Source organism: Anolis carolinensis, chromosome 2 (genome assembly GCF_035594765.1).
Source record: "Anolis carolinensis isolate JA03-04 chromosome 2, rAnoCar3.1.pri, whole genome shotgun sequence".
NCBI classification, from domain to species: domain Eukaryota; kingdom Metazoa; phylum Chordata; class Lepidosauria; order Squamata; family Dactyloidae; genus Anolis; species Anolis carolinensis.
Window position 1 is genome coordinate 19,937,175 of NC_085842.1, and position 23,748 is coordinate 19,960,922.

Consider the following 23,748-nt stretch of genomic DNA (forward strand, 5'->3'; position numbering starts at 1 on the left):
TTAATAATAATAATTTTATTTCTTACCCGCCTCTCCTCGTTGCTCGAGGCAGGTTACAGCATAATAAAAATACATAATCATTGTAAAAATTCTATAAATATACATATTAAAATACACAAAACAGAGATTAAACACAAGACACGAGTTTAAAATTCACGTTTAAAACAGGGTAGGCCTGCCGGAAGAGATAGGTCTTCAGTTCGTTTTAAATTCCAGTAGCTGATCTCACTGTGGGAGCTTTTCTGGCAGGTCATTCCACAGTCTAAGGGTGGCCAATAAAAAGGTCCTCTGGGTGGCCAGTCAGGTTCTGGCTAGTTGGGACTCGGTGTTCAGGGCGGATTTTATGGGAGAATGCAATCCTGTAGGTAACCTGACCCCAAACCATGTAGGGCTTTAAAGGTCAATATCAACACCATATACTTTACCCGGAAACTGACTGGCAGTCAATGGAGTGACTTTAGGATAGGTGTGATATGTTCACTCCTGGATGTTCCTGTAACCAATCTGGGTGCCGTATTTTGAAACAGCTGGAGTTCCGAACTTGGTACAAAGGTAGCACAATGTAAAGTGCATTACAGAAGCCCAACTTTGAGTTTACCAACACATGCAGTGCCATGTTTAAGTCCTCCAAATCTATGGAGGGGCGCAGCTGGCGTTATCAGGTAGTAAGCACTTTGACCGTCACATCTACCTGGGCTGACATTTGGAGGGACAGATCCAGAAACACTCCCTGAGAGATCTAGAAGCACCAACAGGGACACACTTCCCGTTGGTGTTGAGACAGAGATCATCCACCAAAGCAACCATAGCAATATCAAGTCCATATCCAGCTCTAAAGCCACTTTGAAATGGGTCAAGGACGTGTGTGCCATCCAGGACTGCCTGAAGTTGGAGGGCAACTGCCTTCTCAATCGCATTGCTCAAAAAAGGAAGGTTACACACTGGTTTGCAATTATTAAGGTCCAGGGGATCCAGGGAGGGATTTTTCAGCAGCAGTCTAACTACTACTTCTTGTAAACAGAGTGGAAAGTTCCCCTCCCTGAGAGATGGATTAATAAATTTGTTGTATTTAAGATCGAATTGCATTTCCTCCTAAGTTGACCAGCCAAAATGGACAGGGATCAAGAAGGCAGCTTGTCACATCAACAGTACTCAGCCAATTGAAACTGATCCAGTGTAATCCCACTCAGAGTTGCCGGACACCTCATTGATGGTCTCTGTTTCAATGACAGTGTCTAAGTCAGCAAGAGATTTTATTTGCAAAATGGTTGATAAAAGCATCACAGTAAGCTACTGAAGGTTAACAATGGGTTCAGAAGGGAGGACACCTGGATTAAGCCTCTCACCACTCTGAACAGTTCAGCTGGACGTGAATCTGCAAATGCAGTGTTCTACGCTGCACATATTGCCACCTTAAAGGAGCAAAGGTGTTCTCTATACTGTGCCTTATCGCATAAAAGTCATGTTTTCTGCCATCTGCTCTAATGTTTTGCATGAGTTGCTTGATGGTAAATCAGGTGTGCCTTTTGACCAAAGCTCTTCCCACACTCTAAGCATGTAAAGGGTTTCTCCCCTGTGTGAATTCTTTCATGACAAGTGAGGTATCTCTTCTGGCTGAAGTTCCTTCCACACTCCAAACACTGAAATGTTTTTTGCCCTGTGTGAACACTTCGATGCCGAATGAGATTTGTCATCCAACTGAAGCTTCTTCCACACTCCAGGCACTGGAATGGTTTCTCCCCTGTGTGAATCCTTTGATGACAAGTGAGATTTGTCTTCCGATTGAAGCTTTCTCCACATTCCAGGCACTGAAATGGCTTTTCTCCTGTGTGAACTATTTCGTGAAGAGTCAGGATTGTCTTCCGACTGAAGCTTTTTCCACACTCCAAGCATTTAAATGGTTTCTCCACAGAGTGAGTACTTTGATGCAAAGTGAGATGCACCTTCTGAGTGAAACTCTTTCCACATTCCAAGCACTGAAATGGTTTCTCTCCTCTGTGAGTTGCTTGATGACAAGTGAGCTGCCTCTTTTCAATGAAGCTCTTTCCACAATCTGAGCATTTAAAAGATCTGGGGCACATCTGATTAATCGGATGAGAAATGTGGCCTTTGCTGATCTCGCCACACTCCTCAGTTTTCACAGACATTTCTCCTGTGTGAATTCTCATATGGGATTCAAAGTTTTCTCTACCATTGAAGCTCTTTCCACAAATACATATATTTATTTCCATTTCTGTCTGAGGTATTTCTGGGATTGTGATTTCATGGACCACTTCACCCTGAGAAGCTGATGTTTCCTTCTGCTCTTTCCCGTCAGTATCAAGTAGTCTTCCTTTTGGTCCATTCTCTTTCCATGTGTCTCTTTTGAACAGGCTCCTGCTTGGCCCCTCTTCCTTCTCCTCCAACTGCTCATCAGCACCTGGAACATAGAGATAGAGCTGGTCAAAAACACAGAGGCAACTAGAGTCTGGCCCGAAGGGTGTTGACCCAATTCCTTAGCTGCCAACCATCTGGGAGAGGAGATCTGATTCTTTCCATTGCCTCTGTAGGGCGAACAGATCCACTGAGTCCGTCCTTCAACTATTTCTATAGGAGATACTTACAGAAATAGGATTTTGTAGTCTGAAGAACTTACGGTCGCTCAGGCATAAAAATAATAAAATACAATTGAAATACCAAAGGGTCATTCAATGCCAGGTGGTCTAAATTTTCCCACCATCATTTTGCCAATTTTGCTCAAATGTTAGCTGTAGCACCAGTCAGGTGTTAAACTAAGTTTCCCAAAATGTGAGGTCTCTAACTGCAATAGCTGCCAATCTAGACCCCCTTAACAAAAGGGTAGTCAGTAAGCATGTGCATGACATTTAAGAAAATGCCATTTTTGGGGTCTAATAAAATTGAAACTAAATGTATGAATGGCTAGTAAATTGAAATCCTGTACAGGTTTTCCTGCTGATACCAATGAAATTAATTATAACATTATGGATGCAAAATCCAGTCAAACAAGTTAACTCAAAGTGTGCATCAAAATGGGTCGTGACAAATTTGACAAATATTCAGACTGCAACAATTTCCATGCAAATGAAGATACGGACTTGAAATTTTGACCAAGCATTATGCTCGTGCTGGACATAATACTGCCAGATTTGCAACTACCCAGTATCTATAACCGCCCTGCAGGATATTTTCAAATTTGACACTTTTGGCGCAAATGGTAAAATCTATAAAAGTTCAAAGCCAATTATTAAAAAAGCATCTACCTGAATATGCTCATGAATAGTATCATCTGAAAGAGAAGATTTTGCTCTACAAGACTGATATGTTTTTGTTTTGCAATGCAACCATTAAGTATCCATTTACTCAGGTCAAAGTATGTTATATATCACATTGAAACCAGAATCCCCGTTGCCATAGGGGCCACGCCCAATAGCCATGCAGTAACTAGCAGGACCATGAGGATGTATAAAGCATAAAGCATAAATGCACAAAATATAACATACTATGACATGAGTAAATGGATACTAGCCATTCTTACACATTTAGTTTCAATTTTATTAGATTCCAAAAATTGCCTTTTCTTAAATGTTGTGCTCACACTGACTGACTATCCTTCAGTTAAGGGAGTCTAGATCAGCAACTACTGCAGTTAGAGACCTCACATTTTTGGAAACTTAGTTTAACACCTACAGCTAATTTGAACAAAATTGGAGATGGTGGGAACTTTTTAAATTTTAGACCACTTGGCATGGAATGACCCCATAGATGTTTTTGTACTACACCTCCATTATTGAGAAGCAGCATAGCTAATGGTGAATAAAGGTGGGAATTGAGTCCAAATAATATGCATTTGTAAGCTACAGCACAGGGCTGTTCACCAGTGGAACTCTCTGACTCGGAGTGCAGTGGAGGCTCCTTCTTTGGAGGCTTTTAAGCAGAGGCTTTTTAAGCTGTTGGGGGTGCTTTGAAAGCAATTTTCCTGCTTCTTGCCAGGGGGTTAGACTGGATGGCCCATGAGGTCTCTCTTCCAATTCTATGATTCTAGGGAAGGAGAGAGGGGGTGACAATTTTATGCAAGTGATGCTTAGTCCCACCGCAAACCTCAAAGACATCTAACAATATATTTTCAAACCATGAAAAATTCCTTATCTATAGGTGACACTGAAACAAAGACACCATATTTTTCCAATGTTATATTCATGACAATGAAGAAAACCATATATACATAAGTAGCACTTAACAAACAGTTGATTAAAACACACACAAAACTCAAACATGACTTCTAATCCTAAAAACGCTACACAACACAGTAGATCCTTTCTACTTTTCTGCAATTGTTTAACTTTACTCATTTAGAAAGGTAAGATTCTACACAGTCAATTTTAAACTGTGAATTTTAACCTACTTTTTAGTATAGGTAATTTTTGTTCTGTGCATTTTAACAGATGCATTTTGATCGTACTGTATTGTATTTTATCTGCCTCTTCTAACCATGTTGCATCCCACTTTATTGTGAGAGGGTAGTAACAAAAAAAATGTATTGTTAGTATGATCAGCATCCACTGTATCTTTCACAAAAGAACAGACCTCAGACACTACAAATGGAGAAAGCATGAGAAAGTCACCTATTTGAAATACAGTATGTTTGACAAGATAACAGGCATTGTTGGAAGGCACATGTGAATAACAAGAAAGAAAGAGAATTACCCAGAGAGCACATAAGTTTGAAATTCTCTTCCATGACTTCCGTCTGAAGGGCCTTTTGGTCTGCGTCCAGCAAAGCCCTCTCCTCCTCCGTGAAATCCACAGTCACCTCCTCAAAAGTCACCTGAAGAAAGATACTGCGTCCATGGACAGAAACCGCCAACTTAAAAAGAAATGTAGTTTGGTATAAACTAACGGGATTTCACTCATAAAACAGAGCATTCAGATGCCTTCCATTTGCAGGGAGAATCCTCCATGCCCAGAAAGAGGGTCAGGGATAGCCAGCCCCACAGGGATCATTCCCTCACCTTATCCAGCCCCACTGAAGCAGAACCAGGATCAAGAGATGGACTTGGAAATGTTGGTTGTGTCCTTGTTCCTTCTCCTGAGGGAGACAAAAAAAAGAGAGAGAAAGGCAAGTCATGGACCAACCTCTATATTTCTAATGGAAGTCTTTCCATATCCTCTCAAACACAAGACAGAGCCAAGACAAACACATGCAAGAGAGATGTGGGACCCAGCCCAGCTTCACATTTGCAGATGACCAACATTGTTAGAAATCTAGGCAAGGCATAATAGAAATAATCAGCTTACAGAAAACTAAATGGCCCCAGAATGTTTGGTTCTGGGGCCATCCTCTATTGTTTCTTCTTCACCCACATGACCCTCAGTGTAATCTACAGTGGGGTTAACGATTACATACATAAGTAAAAGCATTTAGAAAATAATGAAAACATCTCCTTAAATTTAGTTTAAAGTGCTAATTGATTCGTGTAACTAAAACACTGATATTAAAGTGAAAAGAAAAAAATGGTCCAAAAGAAAGTAAAAATAAATTAGGAGCCTTTCTTTAAAAATAAGAGTCATTTCCAGTATCACAATGAGAATTCATTTATAATTCTCATCACAGAGAGAGATGAGAACTTCCTTAAGGATTTCCTTCCAGATATACTAAGGTAAAAGAAATCCAGTTTCTCAACGGGAGAAAAATACTGAGGAGGAGGTGAGGATAGGCAATGGAAGTGAAGAGTGAGGAATACTGAAAGCTATACAGCCTGCTTATTTTCAATGTATTGGAGAGAAAAGGACCAAGAATTTTAAAAATTCTCTTTATTATCACCCAGTGAGGTGGAGAGGCTGTCAGTGCACAGCATCAATGAGGCGGAGATGCTGTCCCAGTCTGTCATGATCCAACTGGTCCCAGATGAACACTTTGTTGCCTTGGTCTTCTCTTCTTCCTTAAAGAAGTCCTGCACCAGAAAAAATAGGAAGAATCAGATTAAGAAAAGAATTTAAGAGGGGACAATCAGGGAGGGCCATGCCTGCTTTGAAGGGATTTCAAGGAGCTTGAAAAAATCCTTTAGAAACAGCATTCCAATCTTTTTGTAAAGACCAGGATGACTCCCTCTTACCTGCTGCTCCTTGCTCTGCCTGCCTTCTTTTGCGTGGCTGAGGAGAAATCCTTCTGCCAGGGCCACGGCCTGGGAGCTGCTCTCTGCCCCGCACTCCCTCACCCAGCGCTCCATCTCCAGAGGAAGGATGGCCAGGAACTGCTCCAGCACCACCACGTCCAGCATCTCAGCCTTGGTGTGTCTTTCCGGTTGAAGCCATTGGCGGCAGAGAAGGTGCAGCTGGCTGCAAACCTCCCGAGGTCCCAACGTCTCCCTGTAGCCAAAATCCCTGAATTGCTGGCGCCGTAAATCTGAAGAGAGCACTTCCTTCCACAGGCTCATCTGTGTGGCTTTTTCCTCCAATGCTCCACTAGGCTTGGCCTGAATGAGGGAAGGGCCTTTTCCCAGGTTGGGCTCAAAAGAGTCTTTTCCTCCCATCCTTTCAGCTAGATATTTCACTGTTATCAGATTCTCTCCTGCAAGGCAAAAACATTGGGAAAATTATTAGGGATAGAAAGAAAGGGCCAGGAAAAACAAGCAAGAGGTTTGGTGAAGGAACTATTATGAACACTCTAGGAATATGTTTCAAAATCACATTAAAGCCTGAAATTAGCTCCATCAATCTATCCAGCAGTCAATCAATCTTTATTACAGTTCATGACCAGTATTATAATGGAAATGCATGTCGTTCTATTAATTAAAACAAAGAGAAAAAATGAAGAAAAACAGGAATCACACTCCCAGCAGCAGAAAGGTATGCAGTGTTGTCAAATAGTCCCTGCAGATAAATAAAATGGAGTGACACTGAAGGTAATTGATCTATATTCATCTGAGAAGAGGGAGGAAACAGAAAAAAAGATCAAAATGCCTTGGCTCATTTCTTTATAACTTGGGAAGTTCATAGACCAAAAACTCAGTCCCTTCCATTGTTTCGGTTCCTATTAGGTAAAAGTAAAGATTTTCCCCTGACATTAAGTCTAGTTGTGTCCAACTCTGGGGGTTGGTGCTCATCTCCATTTCTAAGCCGAAGTGCTGGCGTTGTCCATAGACACCTCCAAGGTCATGTGGCTGGCATGACTGCGTGGAGCACTGTTACCTTCTTGCTGGAGTGGTACCTATTGATCTATTCACCTGTGCATGTTTTCGAACTGCTAGAATCATAGAATAGTAGAGGGAAGAGACCTCATGGGCCATCCAGTCCAACCCCCTGCCAAGAAGCAGGAAATCGCATTCAAAGCACCCCCGACAGATGGCCTTCCAGCCTCTGCTTAAAAGCCTCCAAAGAAGGAGCCTCCACCACACTCCGGGGCATTGATGTTTCGGTCTGCAAATTCAGCAGCTCAGCGCTTTAACATGCTGCGCTACAGGGGGACAATAATAATAATAATAATAACTTTATTTTTATACCCCGCCCCATCTCCCCGAAGGGACTCGGGGCGGCTTACATGGGGCCTAGCCCGATAAAACAATCAAATGTCGATAACACAGCAATAAAACAATTATACCAATAAAAACATCAATATCAGTAAAAACAATAGTTAAAATCGACATGAAACATACAATACTAAAACAGGAGACTAATTCATAGAACCCAGTGCAGAATGTGCCAAATGGGGAAGGTAATTTCACAGTTGAAATAGACAATAAAGTGCAATATAACATTGGCAACAGCTCAAGAATGGGCTATTATAAAATGGGCAGATAGACTATATATATATCAGATCTTGAGAAATGTTTAGTGCTAAAAAAAAATTCTACTCTCCCATAAATATATTGTTTCTATTTCATGCTCTCAAAAGACAAAATTCAAGGAGACTTCTTTAAAATATCATTTTTGTTTTATTCACAACTTCCTGCATTTAAAGATACAGGCGCGTTTCTCGTTAATTTAAACTTTAAAGGTAAAGACACAAACTGGTGTCTTTACCTGTACCTTTATTTAAAGATACAGGCGCGTTTCTCGTTAATTTAAACTTTAATGGTAAAGACACCAGTTTGTGTCTTTACCTTCCAGTCTTTCTCAGTCTCTTCACTGCTATTCAGCTCTGTACAACTCCCTTGCATGACTGTCTACTTCCAACTGTCATCTTCAAGGGTCATCTTTCAACTGTCATCTTTTTCAACTGCATTTTAAACAGTCCCTGATGTGGTCACGGGGTCTGCAGCCCCTCTCACTGCCGCAAGAACATAGAGTTAGGAAATACTGCATACCAAGGAACACATATACACTTCAGTACTGAAACAGCATATTCTACACTGACAAATCAATCAGAGGAGGCTTGAGAAGGTGGCCTGTTTCCAACAGAAGTTTGCCCATGCCTGATCTAAGCCATGAATCATGGAAGCCACAAAAGTGGAGGGAGAACTGAGCCTTCTCTGCCCAAGGGGCTGGTGCCTCACCAGACTACAAGCTCCACGGTCCCATGAAAGAGGAGGACATGGCCTAAAAGAACTACAGTAGAGTCTCACTGAACATAAACAGGCCAGCAGAACGTTGGATAAGCGAATATGTTGGATAATAAGGAGGGATTAAGGAAAAGTCTATTACACATCAAATTAGGTTATGATTTTACAAATTAAGCACCAAAACATCATGCTGTACAACAAATTTGACAGAATAAGTAGTTCAATACGCAGTAATGCTATGTAGTAATTACTGTATTTACGAATTTCGCACCAAAATATCACGATATATTGAAAACATTGACTACAAAAATGCGTTGGATAATCCAGAATGTTGGATAAGCGAGTGCTGGATAAGTGAGACTCTACTGCACCACACTTCGGTTCAGGGAGAAGGAAGGGGCTTCCTGCTGGGCCTCCGCCCTGAGGCTGAGCAGAGAAGGAGGGAAGGCGCCTTCTCCTTCGCCGGCCTCTCACCTTCCCTTCCGGAGTCTTCCTCCCGGATCCCCGCCGCCTGTCCCTTCCCTCCGAGGCCTGGAGGAGGACGGCAAGGAGGACTAACCCAAGGCTCCCCTTTGAGGGTGGCACTTCCTGCTTCCGGTCAGGTGGCCTAAGCCACGCCCCCCTTGCCCAGCGGGACCAATGCCGAGCCCATCCGGAGGAAGTCCCTCCTCAGAGGCCCCTCCCCTCCCCGTTTCCCTCTCTCATAGAATCATAGAGTTGGAAGAGACCTCATGGGCCATCCAGTCCAACCCACTACCAAGAAACATCTTCCTGATGTTCAGGTGGAATCTCCTTTCCTGTAGTTTGAAGCCATTGTTCCGTGTCCTAGTCTGCAGGGCAGCAGAAAACAAGCTTGCTCCCTCCTCCCTGTGACTTCCCTTCACGTATTTGTACATGGCTATCATGTCTCCTCTTAAGCCTTCTCTTCTGCAGGCTAAACATGCCCAGCTCTTTAAGCCGCTCCTCATAGGGCTTGTTCTCCAGACCTTTGATCCTTTTAGTCGCCCTCCTCTGGACACATTCCAGCTTGTCAACATCTCCCGTCAATTGCAGTGCAGAATTGGACACAGTATTCCAGGTGTGGTCTGACCAGGGCGAAATAGAGGGGGAGCATGACTTCTCTGGATCTAGACACTAGACTCCTATTTATGCAGGCCAAAATCCCATTGGCTTTTTTAGCAGCCTCATCACATTGTTGGCTCATGTTCAGCTTCCTGTCCACGAGGACTCCAAGGTCTTTTTCACCCGTACTGCTGTCAAGCCAGCCATTGTCTCCCATTCTGCATCTTTGCATTTCATCTTTTCTGCTGAAGTGGAGTATCTTGCATTTGTCCCTGTTGAACTCCATTTGTTAGTTTCGGCCCATCTATCTAGTCTTTTAAGATCGTTTTGAATCCTGCTCCTGTCTTCTGGAGTATTGGCTCTCCCTCCCAATTTTATCCCTTCTGCAAACTTGATGACCATGCTTCCTAACCCTTCATCTAAGCCATTAATAGAAATGTTGGACAGAACCAGGCCCAGGACGGAACCTGCTCATGGCATTCCATCCATCACTTCTTTCCAGGATGAAGAGGAAACATTGGTGAGAATCACCCTTTGGGTTCGTTTACTTAACCAATTACAGATCCACCTAACCATAGTTTTGCATAGCACACTTTTGACTAATTTGTTTGCCAGATTGGGATTATACCTTTCTAAAATAATTAACCTACCCTCTTACAAATCTATTTCTCAATTGTTTTAGTCCAACCTCACCTACCCAACAATATGTACCCAAGTCCTTAGGATTCTCAGTCACTCATTCACCCCCTATTATCCCACCCTGACTAACCTAAACCCTCCCCTCCCCATACCTTCCTTTAGCAAAACTAGAAGATGTAAATCTTTTAAAAATATTCTTTAATAAAAATGATTTAAAAAAAAAAGAAAAAGATCCACCTAACCATAGTTTTGCATAGCACACATTTGACTTAATTTGTTTGCCAGATTGGGATTATACCTTTCTAAAATAATTACCAATCATTCATAAATAAAGAAGACTAATGAGCAATGTCTACAAACCTGATATCTGTTGGAAGCCAAACTAAGAATATCAATCGCAATTACATTTCCCACAAGATGGAAGAAGCAATCAAAGGATTAATTTAGACCTGATGGACGGAGTGAGAGCCTTGGGCAGAAGTGGCCACTTTCTCCTGGGATTTATTATACAGAGGAAGACCTGAGCAGGGCAGTGGAGGATGGGGAGACTTGGGGGCCTCCCATCCATAGAGTTATCACAAATCAAAGCCAACTTGAGGGCCAACAAAAAAATAGGAAACCTCCTGATAAGCAAAAACAGAAACTTGAAATGCCTTTCTGATCTTTACAGTATTTTGACTTACCACTTTTGAGTCTCTGTATGGAAAAAAAGTGGGATATAAATAAACATAATATATCATTTACAAAATTTATTTATTATTTTATTTACAGCATTTATATTCTGCCCTTCTCACCCTGAAGGGGACTCAGGGTAAAGGTAAAGGTTTCCCCTGACGTTAAGTCCAGTCATGTCTGACTCTGGGGGTTGGTGCTCATCTCCATTTATAAGCCGAAGAGCCAGTGTTGTCCGTAGACACCTCCAAGGTCATGTGGCCGGCATGACTGCATGGAGTGCCGTTACCTTCCCGCCGGAGCGGTACCTATTGATCTACTCACATTGGCATGTTTTCGAACTGCTAGGTTGGCAGGAGCTGGAGCTAATAGCAGGCGCTCACTCTGCTCCCGGGATTTGAACCTGGGACCTTTCGGTCTGCACGTTCAGCAGCTCAGTGCTTTAACACACTTCGCCACCGGGGCTCCTTATTTACATTTACAACCTGTGTGTAAACAGCCATTGAAATGCAGTACTTTTGAGTGTTGAAACTATTCTGGAGGAAAGCAAAAGCCTTCAGAACAAATCTTGCCTAGAAACCCCCCAAAGAGATCACCATAAGTCAAAAAGCAGTAAGGAAGTGATATATGCACAGTAGCTGTTTCAATGAATTCAGACCTGGCATCGAACAAAAAAAATGAAGGAAAATATTTTTTTGAAAATTTATTTCATCTTGACATACTACATAAACTTGATAACAAAAAAGGCCAGGGTAACTGTACAGTTACAGAAAGAAAAGAAACAGGAAAACAAGAACCTAAAACAAATCAACAATATAGTATTAATCTCCATTGCAACATCTATCACATTAATATCAGTATCTTTATATATCTATTCTCTAACTGTAAAGTTACTAAAATGGATTGATCTAAAAGTTTAAGCATTATTCCAGAAGTTCAAATTATGTGGTTTTGAACTCTGTATATCCTATACATTGATACAAAATCAAAACTCCTGTTTGCCCTTTTGATGTTCTTCTCTGATAAGTTAGTTTTACTACCAGAGTTAAGGACCATAATCTTTTTTATTTAGGAAAAAAAACCCCTTACTTACAAAGTTTCAATGCTTTGTAATTTCTAAGCATGCTGCTCGCAAGAAAATTAAAAAGTTAATATTAAAGTGATGAATTAGGCCTTTTGAATATAAAAAGAAGAGCTTCAGAATAGGTCATTTTAAAAAATTCAGTACATTTGATTTTTTTTATTTAGCATAACTGATAGGACTTTTACCACATCAGTCCCCATTTTTAACTTCATTGCATCCCAACCACATCTAAACCTTAAATCTCTTGTCTTTATAACCCTTCCAGCATTGTGGAGAGAAAAGGCATATTGTTCGAGACAGTTAAGGTACAGACTTTGTAAGTGCTAATAGTGTTCTCTACTTGATGCTGGTTCAGATTGGTGAATTCCACAAACCTACCATCAGTTAGGACAATTAACTAAATACTCCAAAGTCCTCCCTGTATCCGCTGGACCTTAATAGCTACAAACCAGTCTCTACCTTCCTTTTCACTTCACTTTATTTCTTAATTAGTCACTCTCCACCAGAGTGCTCCGAGCGACTTACAATTTAAAATATCATTTTATGAGCAAAGTGATTGAGAAGGCAGTTTCTGTCCAGCTCCAGAAAGTCTTGGATGACACACATTTCCTTGAACCATTTCAAACAGACTTCAGGACAGATCATCTTAGCAGTGGTTCTCAACCTGTGAGTCCCCAGATGTTCTGGCCTTCAACTCCCAGAAATCCTAACAGCTGATAAACTGGCTGGGATTTCTGGGAGTTGTAGGCCAAAAAACCTGGGACCCACAAGTCGAGAACCACTGTCTTAGTGGATGATCTCAGTCTCAAGACTGACAGGGCGAGTGTGGCCCTCTTGGTGCTTCTAGATTTCTTAGCGGCTTTTGAAACCAGAGACATGAGGTGGGGTGTTAGCAGTGATGACACCTAAATATATTTTTCCATGCCTTCAAAAACAGCCTCAGCTAAGTATAGTGTGTTTCCTCTGAATGAATGTCTGGAGGACGTAATAGGCTGGATGAGGAAAAACAAACTGAAACTGAATCCAGACAAAACAGAGGTGCTTGTCATCAAGGGTCCTAATCTGGGGATGGAAGTGTGTCAACCAGTTCTGGATGGTGTTACACTCCCCCAAAAGACTGTTTGCATCATGGAAGGGACCCTATATCCATCCCTCCAAATGTCAGGTAGATGCGACAGTCAGGAGGGCTAACTACCAGCTTCAGCCAATATGCTAGCTGTGCCCTTCCTAAATTTGGAAGGGCACAGGTCACCTCAAGGTTCTGCAATGCGCTGTGCATTGTGCTATCTCCGTACCAAGTTTGGAAGCTCCAATTAGTTCAAAACACAACAATCAGACTTGTTACAGCAGTGGTTCTCAACCTGTGGGTCCCCAAGTGTTCTGGCCTACAACTCCCAGAAATCCCAGTTTACCAGCTGTTAGGATTTCTGGGAGTTGAAGGCCAAAACATCTGGAGACCCACAGGTTGAGAACCACTGACTTGCAGGAACATCCAGGAGTGAGCATATTTCACCATTATTAAAGTCACTCCACTGGCTGCTAATTAGTTTTGGGGCAAAGTGCTGGTTTTGACCTTTAAATCCCTACATGGTTTGGGTCCAGGTTACCTACAGGATTGCCTTTTCCCATACAATCTGCTCCTTATGACACTTTAGGTCCTCTGGGGGCATTTATTCCAACCAGTCAGAACCTGACTGGTGACTTTCACACAGAGAACCTTTTCATTATCTGCCCCAAGACTGTGGCGTGACCTGCTGGAAGAAATCTGACGACTAAATGAGTTGTCAGAATGTAAGACGTAATTAAAAACCTATTTCTTCCAACAGGTCTACTCTGCCAATTTCAAACTATGAATTTCAAATTTACATTTTATAAGTATTGGTATTTTAATCTTTGTTCTGTGTTTTTAATACATGTATTTTTACAGTCTTCTGTTTTATGCATGTATTTTAATTATGTTGTGCCCTGCCTCAAGCCATGAGGAGAGATGGGTAACAAATAAAATTATCACTATCATCACTATAATCCCCATCCCCATGCCCTCTTCTTACACATTCAGTGCTTAAAGATAGTCTCTGTATGAGTTCCTTGATGAAAAATAAGGACTATCTTTTAGATAAATTATTTCCATACTCCAAGCATTTAAGAACATAAGAACTGTAGGACCTTCAGGCCACCTGATATTTAGGAGAACCAACACGGCCTCTAGGACTCTTACTAACCCTTAACAGTGGTCCTACCACTCTGTTTTACTGCCTAAATTGGACTGTTAAATACTGTATCAAGCTTTCAGTCACCCAAAAACTGGGAAAGATTTCTCACCATAATGTCTCCAAAGAAAACAGGAATGGCACTTCCATTTGTCCCAAATGGCAGATGCAATGTCTCTTCCAATATGACAGCCATGACAACAATCAGCAGTGCTCAGAGGTACCAAAGCAACCCAAAATCGGGTGACAGGAACCAGGGACACCTCAGCTCTATTGTTGGCACATTCCTGATTTGAATGGCTACTGTGCAAATTCCTTGATGGTAAATAAGGGGCAACAAAGCAGGCCAAAATCTAATGTTCAGGCCGCCTCTGCTCACTCCTGATTTGAATGTATACTCCTTTATGTGAGTTGCTTGATAGCAAATCAAGTGTATCTTCTGACTGAAGTGCTTCCCACACTCTGAAGCTTTTCCTGATATGAATTCTTTGATGACAAGTGGGGGCATCTTCCAACTAAAGCCCTTTCCAAACTCTGAGCATTCAAATGGTTTCTCTCCTGTACAAATTCTGTGATGGCGAGTGAAGTCCTTCTTCTGAATTTCCACAGTCCAAGAATTTACATGGTGTCTCCCCGAATGCGCTGTTTGACTAATGAGGGATATCTTATGACTGAAAGTTTTCCCACACTCCAAGCATCTCTCTTGTATAAACTCTTTGATGATAAGTAAGATCTGCCTTTCAAAGGAAGTTTCTTCCACACTTCGTATCTCCTGTGTGAATAGTTTGATTGGAAATGAGTAATGTTTGAAGTGCTTTCCACATTGTAAGCATTTAAATAGTTTCTCTCCTGTGTTAGTTATTTGATGGTGAATGAGATGTGACTTCTGCTGGAAACTCTTCTCACTCTCAAAGCATTTACATGGTTTCTCTCGTGTGAAGCTTTTGTTGATGAGTGAAGTGCATTTTCCTATGGAAGCTTCTTCCACACCTTAAAATAGTTTACCACTTGTGTGAACATTTTCATGATAAATGAGATATAAGTGAAGTTTTTTCTAAGCTGCAAGCATTCACAGATTTTTACCACCTACACGAGGTCTTTGCTAATGTGAAGTGCACCTTCTGAGTTAAACTTTATCCATACTTTGAGCATTCAAATGGTCTCCCTAATGACAACCAAAGTCCCTCTCTTCCAGCCTTTCTTTCCATAGTCAGGGCTTTACTTGGAATATTATTGCAGTAGACTTTAGCAAGTGCTCGAAGCTCCCGAGCCGCAAATGAAAACCATCACACAGCATCATTGTAAACACTGAGTAAATCAGTCTTCTACTCATGTTGAAGTGGTAGTTTTCTGTAAACAGAAATCCATTTTAGGGTGTTGAAAGCATGTTGAATTGGTGTTCAAAATGTTTACAGCCATGCGATAATCTGAAAGCACTCTGGATTGAGGGCGCCTGACCATAGGTGTGTCATGGATGTTCCTTCGGTCCTCTGTACTTCATTGTTCCCAATCTGCTGTCATTTCAACTTCTAATAGGCAGACCAAGAAGACCTCTGGTTGCAAAGGTGATAGTTCCCAGTTTCAGCCCATTTTCTTCCTCTTGTAACATTTCTTCAGGTCAAGCAACTGTGCAGCTTTGCAGATAATTATAGGAACTGATATGGTTTTCCCTTCTTAATTGTTTCATTTCTGTACGCAAGTTCATTTTGCAAAACGTCCAGTTTGTGCATACTTGTATGTTGCTAAACAAAGCTGGCCAATCAAATATAAGCGTCCTACTTGCAGAGTACACAAATGAGGAAAGAGATTATAATTGTAAAACGCATCTTCATTTTTATTAATAGTGTAAGTGTTCATAGAGACAATGCTTGTGTACTGTGAAAATGCAGAAGTATTGACTAGGCAACTGCAAACCCTGCTTTATAGAGAAAGAAGCTTGATCATGTGAAATTCTTAACTCTTGCAGTGGTGCAATTCTTTCAGACTTTGATAAAATAAAGGAGCATTTAGGAAGAGGGGCAATACATGGGTTGGGAAGATTTATGTCCCAGCACCTGTGGTATAAAAGCCACTTCAACTTGTATAAACAATTGATACGATAAGAACAGTGGGTATTAGGGAATGCTTCAGTTCAAGCAAGATGGGTTTGTAATTCTAGAACCTGGTTTTAGAGCGTCATGTAAAAATGTTCTTGGTTTCTTGACTGAATAAAGTCGTTGATAACAAGTCAGGTGTAATCTCTGCCCAAACTGTTTTCCACACTCTAAGCAATGAAACGGCTTCTCTCCTGTATGAACGTTTTGGAACAATGTAGGTCTGTCTTCTGCCTGAAGCTCTTTCCATAATCCAGCTATTTGATTGTTTCTTTCACTGTGTGAGATGCATGATGAGAAATGAGGGATACCTTATGGCGGAAACTTTTCCCACACTTCAAGCACTTGAATGGTTTCTCCCCAGTGTGAACTCTTTGATGGTAAGTGAGGCTCAACTTCAAACTGAAGCGTCTTCCACAGTCCAAGCACTGAAACGGCCTTTCCCCTGTATGAACTCTTTGATGACAAGTGAGATTCGCCTTCTGCCTGAAGCTCCTTCCACACTCCAAACACTGAAATGGTTTCTCTCCTGTATGGACTCTTTGATGGCGAAGGAGTGTTGTCTTTTGGCTGAAGCTTCTTCCACACTCCAAGCACTGAAATGGCTTCTCCACAGTGTGGACAGTTTGATGGGAAACAAGAAATGCCTTTTGACTGAAAGCCTTTCCACACTGCATGCATTCAAACGGTTTCTCTCCTGTATGGATTCTTTCATGATATGTAAGTTGCGTTTTCCGACTGTAGCTCTTTCCGCATTCCAAGCATTTAAAGGGTTTCTCTCCTGTGTGGCTTCTTTCATGACACGTAAGGTACGTCCTCCGGCTGTAGCTCTTTCCGCACTGCAAGCATTTAAAGGGTTTCTCTCCTGTGTGGCTTCTTTCATGACATGTAAGGTTGGCTTTGTGCCTGAAGTTCTTTCCACACTCCAAGCACTGAAATGGTTTCTCTCCTGTGTGGATCCTTTCATGACATGCAAGATACGTCCTCCGGCTGTAGCTCTTTCCACACTGCAAGCATTCAAATGGTTTCTCCCGTGTGTGAACTCTTCCATGACTAATGAGGATCGACTTGCGGCTGAACCTCTTTCCACACTCCAAGCACTGAAATGGCTTTTCTCCTGTGTGAGTTCTCATGTGAGAATCAAGGTTTTGTTTACAACTGAAACTTCTTCCACAAAGTAGGCATCCGTTTCTTTCCATTACTCTTTGAATTATTTCTGAGACTGAGACTGCAGAGACCTCTCCAGTCTGAGAATTGCTCCCCTTCCAATGAACAACAGGATTTCTTTCTTTCCTTTCCATCTGTTTACATTTTATGCTTTCGAACAACTGCCTACTTGGTTCTCCGTCATTCTCCTCTAATTGCCCACCACCACCTGCAAAGCAGAGAAAAAAACAGGTCAGAACCCTAGAGATAAATGGAAACAAGCCTCAAAGTGTTAAAACAACTGCTTAGTTGACATCCATATTGGAAAAGGAACCAAAGTCTTTTCATTGCTCTGTAGAGGGACACGGTTCACTGAGCTCCTCTTTGAACTTTTTCTATTACTTAACAGAAGCATGACTTTATAGCCCGAAGATCTACTTGTGACTCAGTCTAGTTTCCCTTTCTTCTCTACCCCATTCATTTTTGTTCCTTAGGGTCTTTCCTTTTATACTAAGGATGTAGACAGAAATTATCTGGATTTGGTTGATACCTTGGGTATCTGTGGGAATAATTTCTGACAATGCTTTGATGATCAGTCAGATTATGTATGTCTCTGGTTTCACTCGCATCAGTCATAAGGAACATAGGCAATGTCAAATGATAATGGGAATTGGAATCAAATACAAAAATGTATGTTGGGTTACAGTAAATTTTCTGGACTGTATGGCCATGTTCCAGAAGCATTTTCTCCTGACGTTTCGCCTGCATCTATGGCAGACATTCTCAGCAGTTGTAAGGTCTGTTGAAAACTAGGCAAGTGGGGTTTATATGTCTGTGGAATGTCCAGGGTGGGAGAAAAAGGACAAGAGGGATCCTCTCACCTCTGCAGGAGTCTACCATATGCCATAAAGCTGTAGACAAGTATACATAGGGACCCCCAAATGCAGCATTGCCCAGACACGAATCAAAGAACATAAAAGGCACTGCAGATTAACTCAACCAGAGAAAGCAACCATAGCAGAGCACTTGTGGGAACAACCTGGACACAGCATATTATTTGAGAACACAGAAATGCTGGACCACTCCAACAACTATCATGTCAGACTACACAGAGAAGCCATTGAAATCCACAAGCATGTGGACAACTTCAACAGAAAGGAGGAAACCAAGAAAATAAACGAAATCTGGCTATCAGTATTGAAAAACTAAAATCAGGACAGTAAATAAAGAACAACACTAAAAAAACGGGTATTTCAAGCATGAAACAATCAGGGCCCGTTAACATCTCCCAACAAAGGATTCCCCCAGGAAGTAAGCAGTCAGACTTTGAAGCTGAAAGGATATTTAATGCTAATCAAGGTGACCAATTGCAACATTAACACTTGCCTCAACCAGACAAGAGGTCTTTCTCCCACCCTGGCCATTCTACAGATTTATAAACCCCACTTGCCTAGTTTTCAACAGACCTCACAACCTCTGAGGATGCCTGCCACAGATGCAGGTGAAACATCAGGAGAGAATGCTTCTGTAACATGGCCTTACAGTCCAGAAAGCTCAGAGCAACCCAGTGATTCCAGCCATGAAAGTCTTCAAGAACAAAAATGTATGTATTTGCTAGTGACAGCATAAAGAAATAAAGATGGGATCAAAATTGTGTGCAGGTGATATTTATTCCCTTCTGTTAGTATTAAAACAACAGCCAGGAGATATTGATCAGCAACACATCTGGACCCGACATCATCCCTGGTAATTTTGGCGAGACTCTGAATGGATCTCAGAAATCAACAGGGCAAAAGAGAATTCAGCTTTATGTTAAGCAAGATGTTCAATGAGACAATAATGATGTTTGGGTGGGAAAATATGTAATGAATCACAAGAAAGAGGTGGACTTACCCAGAGAGAATAAGAGCCTGAAATTCTCTTCCATGACTTCCATCTGAAGAGCCCTTTGACCCGGGTCCAGCAGAGCCCACTCCTCCTCCGTGAAATCCACAGCCACTTCCTCAAAGGTCACCTGAAGAAAAACAACTGATCCATGAGAAGGAAGTACTCCAATAGAAAAGACTAGGGTAGCCTAATTGAACTTCACTATTTAAACAAGGCATTCAGGGTGGGCATCTTTCATTCCCAGGGGAGTCTTCCATGCCCAAGGCGAGGGTCAGGGATAGCCAGCCCTCCAGGAATCCTTCCCCTCACCTGATTCAGCCCCACTGAAGCTTCACCAAGAGCATCAAAATCAAGAGATGGGCTCATTCCTTCTCCTGTGAGGGACACAAAAGGAGAAAGCTGAATCATGGACCATTCCTTCTATTTCTAATTTAAGTCTTTCCACACACTCCAAAATGCAATACAAATGCACACAGAGAAAAGTGAGACTCTGAGCGGTTTGGCAAACGTCTTTAGGAATATAAACCCTAACAGAAAATCCTAACAGAAAGAATCAGATTGAGGAATTCTATAGGACCCCACAATATTTGGGTATTTATTACATCTTTATTTTCATCAGAGAGGGAAACGAGAACCTCTTTAAAGATTCCATTCTGCTACCACAGATGTACAAAATGCAACAGAAATGAAATTTCATAGAACTTCCAGTAAGGAGTGGAGAGGCTCAATTGGAGACAAATGAGGACTGATTATTGGGAGGGGAGGGGGGACTGGATGGTGCCAACACTGCATTCACCATCTATCTTGCTACAGCGCCCCGCTGATTTCTCATATATCAATCCCCCCAAATTTAACTGAGGTTACCTTGAAATCTACACCAGAGAGCAAAGTCACTAATATCTCCTTGGTATACTTCTATACATTCATGGGGGAGAAGGAGGTTTTTCTGGCAATAGCTTTTGATAATGGGAATTGGAATCAAATACAAAAATGTATGTTGGGTTACAGTAAATTTTCTGGACTGTATGGCCATGTTCCAGAAGCATTTGCTCCTGACGTTTCGCCTGCATCTATGGCAGACATTCTCAGCAGTTGTAAGGTCTGTTGAAAACTAGGCAAGTGGGGTTTATACTGTTGAGTTTCCAGTCACTTCCCCAAACAAAAAGAGGGCAGAAACTGCAGATGGACTGGAGAGGTTTCTGGGGTGGTCAGGATACCAATCCCCAATGTCCTCCTTCCACTGAGTTTATGTTTTAAAGTCCTGGTATATATAACTGTTAAACTGCACAGAACACAATGTTACCCAGAAATTTTCTGCAGATGTGAAGAAGGGGAGCAAAAAAAGAGTGTCCAATTTCTCCCTACCTGATGCAGTGGAGAAGCTGTCACTGTCCAGCATGATTTCGGACTTGATCTCAGATGGACAATTCATTGCCTCGGTCATCGGTTCCACAAACAAGTCCTTCATCAGAAGAAACATGAAGAAGCTCATTAAGAAAGCCAAGAATTGAAGAAATAATGGAAGAAGACAAAGTTAGGATTGCCATCCTTACTTTGAATTATTTATAGAAAATATGAAATTTTAAAATGAACTCCAAAATAAATCTGCCCAGTCCTTTGAAATGACCAGGATGACTCCCTCTCACCTGCTGCTCTTTGATCTCCCTGTCTTCCTCTGCTTGGCTAAGGAGGAATCCTTCGGCCAGGGCCACGGCCTGGGCGCTGCTCTCTGCCCTGCATTCCCTCACCCAGTGCGCCATTTCCGCAGGAAGGACGGCCAGGAACTGCTCCAGCACCACCAGATCCATCATCTCCGCCTTGGTGTGTCTTTCTGGCTGGAGCCACTGGCGGCAGAGAAGGTGTAGCTGGCTGCAAAGTTCTCGGGGCCTCTCTGTGTCCTTGTAGCAGAACTGTGTGAAGCTCTGACGCTGTCCATCCACACGGAGCATTTCCACTCCCATGCTTTTCTGTGTGGTTCTTTCCCAGAAGACCCCACTAAGCTTATCCTGAATGGAAGGAGGGTCTTTTCCCAAGTCTTGCCCTGCCATCATTTCAACAAGATTTTCCACCAATTTCAGATTTTTCTGCAAGACAAAAAGATTGGGGACAGAAAGGTAAGAAAATAAAAATGAGCAAGCTGTTTGCTGAGCGAGCTTTCTGTTTTGAAAGATATTTCAGAATGATAATAATAATAATAATAAAGTTTATTTATATCCCGCCCCCTCCCCCCCCGGGGACTTAGGGCGTTGACAAGCTGGAAAGCATCCAGAGGAGGGCGACTAAAATGATTAAGGGTCTGGAGAACAAGCCCTATGAGGAGCGGCTTAAAGAGCTGGGTATGTTTAGCCTGCAGAAGAGAAGGCTAAGAGGAGACATGATAGCCATGTACAAACACGTGAAGGGAAGTCATAGGGAGGAGGGAGCAAGCTTGTTTTCTGCTGCCCTGCAGACTAGGACACGGAACAATGGCTTCAAACTACAGGAAAGGAGATTCCACCTGAACATCAGGAAGAACTTCCTCACTGTGAGAGCTGTTCAGCAGTGGAACTCTCTCCCCCGGGCCGTGGTGGAGGCTCCTTCTTTGGAGGCTTTTAAGCAGAGGCTGGATGGCCATCTGTCGGGGGTGCTTTGAAACCGATTTCCTGCTTCTTAGCAGGGGGTTGGACTGGATGGCCCATGAGGTCTCTTCCAACTCTACTATTCTATGATTCTATGAACAACATAAATATACAATAATAAAATACAGACAATGGGATAAGCATTAATAACACATTGATAAATATAAAACACAAAATACTCAAACTAGAAATTGGCTTCTTCAATAAATTGTTCTTGATTATGATCTATCTAGAACAGTGGTTCTCAAACTGTGGGTCCCTAGATGTTTTGGCGCTCTACATGGGGCTGCCTCTGAAGAGTGCTCAGAAACTTCAGCCTGCCATAGATGTGGGCGAAATGACAGGAGAGAATACTTCTGGAACATGGCCATACAGCCAGGAAAACATACAACAACCCTAGCACTGTTTTATTCAGGCAGGCTTTTAAAGGAGGAGGTTTTTTAAATAAACTCGGAGGGTGATGTGGTTTTAGCTATGAATACATTTTAATTATTTTGAATACCATTCATATTTAATTACATTTTAATGTAAATAAAGAACAACACTCTGAAAACTGGGGAATTCCAGACATGAAACAATCAGGGCCAGCTAGCACATCCCAACAAAATATTCCCCCAGGCAAGGAGCAGCCAGGCCTTGAAGCTGCAAGTCCACTCAATGCTAATCAAACTGGCCAATTGAAACATTCACATCTGCCACAAACACACAAGAGTTCTTTCTCCCTCCCTGGAGATTATTCCACAGATATATCAACCCCACTTGCCTAGTTTCCAACAGACCTCACAAGCTCTGAGGATGCCTGCCACAGAAGTGGGAGAAACGTCAGGAGGGAATGCTTCTGGAACATGGCCATACAGCCTGGAAAAATCGCAGTAACCCAGTAATTCCGGCCATGAAAGCCTTCGACAACACAAGATAAAATGTCTCTTTATTTGTATTGCTGTCACTCCTTTAAAAGGCAGGCCACTTACCTGAGAGAGCTGCAGCAATCCACACTACATTAGAAAGAGGCAGGCACAAATAGCCGGAAAGGGCATGGCCACGTGAGGCAGCCAGTAAGAGAGCAAGGAGAACCGGAAAGGGAAGGGCCAAGGCCGAGAGTGACAGCCGAGGAAACTGGGGTCTCTTTCCCAGAAGCCAGTCTGCATGAGGGGGCGGACTGTCTTTCTATCCCGACTACCAATCAGTAGCGATATGCAAATTTTCTCCGGCGTTCCACCAATCAGCACTCACTCTAAACATTCCAACTCCTCCCCTCCGTTGTTTCTAATGTAGATCTAGTAATGTTCTTGCCCCCAGTCCCTGGCGCCACAGTGCCACCTACAGGTTAGACGGGATATCTCGGCCCAAAATTGCAAATTGCAGAAATGCTGGACCACTCTAACAAGTCAACCACCATGTCAGACTATACAGAGAAGCCACTGAAATCCACATGTCGACAATTTCAACAGAAAGGAAGAAATCATGCAAATGAAATAAATCTGGCTACCAGTATTAAAAAAAACTCTAAAATCAGGACAGCAATGAAAGAACAACACTCAGAAAACAGAGGAATTCCAGACATGAATTAATCAGGGCCAGTTAACACTTCCCAACAAAGGATTACGCCAGGCAGAGAGCAGCCAGACATTGAAGCTTCAAGGCTATTTAATGCTAATCAAGGTGACCAATGGCAACATTCATATTTGCCTCAAGCAGACAAAAGTTCTTTCTCCCACCCTGGACATTATTCCACGGATACATATACCCCACTTGCCTAGTTTCCAACAGACCTCACAACCTCTGAGGATGCCTGCCACAGATGTGGGCGAAATGTCAGGAGCAAATGCAAATGCTTCT

The 23,748-nt window shown here is 42.2% G+C and overlaps 2 protein-coding genes across 3 annotated transcripts; both read right to left on the bottom strand.

The window, feature by feature from the left end:
* Positions 1-9,119, bottom strand: LOC100566775 (zinc finger protein with KRAB and SCAN domains 7). Of its 2 annotated transcripts, none has more exons than XM_016997622.2 (6): positions 8,973-9,119; positions 6,114-6,568; positions 5,822-5,951; positions 5,010-5,086; positions 4,705-4,825; positions 1-2,419 (listed from the first exon to the last, which is right to left on the bottom strand). In XM_016997622.2, the coding sequence occupies exons 2-6, from the start codon at positions 6,528-6,530 to the stop codon at positions 1,482-1,484; spliced, it is 1,683 nt and encodes a 560-aa protein (XP_016853111.1). In that variant the 5' UTR covers positions 6,531-6,568; positions 8,973-9,119; the 3' UTR covers positions 1-1,481. The 2 variants fall into 2 exon arrangements, with proteins under 2 accessions (XP_016853111.1, XP_016853110.1); XM_016997621.2 differs by having other exon boundaries at positions 4,705-4,864.
* Positions 9,120-11,559: 2,440 nt separating this feature from the next.
* On the bottom strand, positions 11,560-23,728 carry LOC134292279 (gastrula zinc finger protein XlCGF57.1-like). Its single transcript, XM_016997615.2, has 6 exons — positions 22,881-23,728; positions 20,938-21,375; positions 20,657-20,753; positions 19,601-19,665; positions 19,298-19,418; positions 11,560-17,633 (listed from the first exon to the last, which is right to left on the bottom strand). The coding sequence occupies exons 2-6, from the start codon at positions 21,340-21,342 to the stop codon at positions 16,516-16,518; spliced, it is 1,806 nt and encodes a 601-aa protein (XP_016853104.1). The 5' UTR covers positions 21,343-21,375; positions 22,881-23,728; the 3' UTR covers positions 11,560-16,515.
* Positions 23,729-23,748: the final 20 nt, after the last annotated feature.

What these genes read in the sequence shown, in the direction of transcription:
- LOC100566775 (XM_016997621.2), bottom strand. Translation starts at nt 6,530, where the DNA reads ATGGGAGGAAAAGACTCTTTTGAGCCCAACCTGGGAAAAGGCCCTTCC. An exon ending in CAGCCTCTCCACCTCACTGG is followed by an intron (nt 5,087 to 5,821) that starts GTGATAATAAAG and finishes TGTCTCCCTCAG; the next exon opens with GAGAAGGAACAAGGACACAA. An exon ending in CTTCAGTGGGGCTGGATAAG is followed by an intron (nt 4,865 to 5,009) that starts GTGAGGGAATGA and finishes TTTCTTTTTAAG; the next exon opens with TTGGCGGTTTCTGTCCATGG.
- LOC134292279 (XM_016997615.2), bottom strand. Translation starts at nt 21,342, where the DNA reads ATGATGGCAGGGCAAGACTTGGGAAAAGACCCTCCTTCCATTCAGGAT. An exon ending in CAGCTTCTCCACTGCATCAG is followed by an intron (nt 19,666 to 20,656) that starts GTAGGGAGAAAT and finishes TGTCCCTCACAG; the next exon opens with GAGAAGGAATGAGCCCATCT. An exon ending in CAGGCTCTTATTCTCTCTGG is followed by an intron (nt 17,634 to 19,297) that starts GTAAGTCCACCT and finishes TCTGCTTTGCAG; the next exon opens with GTGGTGGTGGGCAATTAGAG.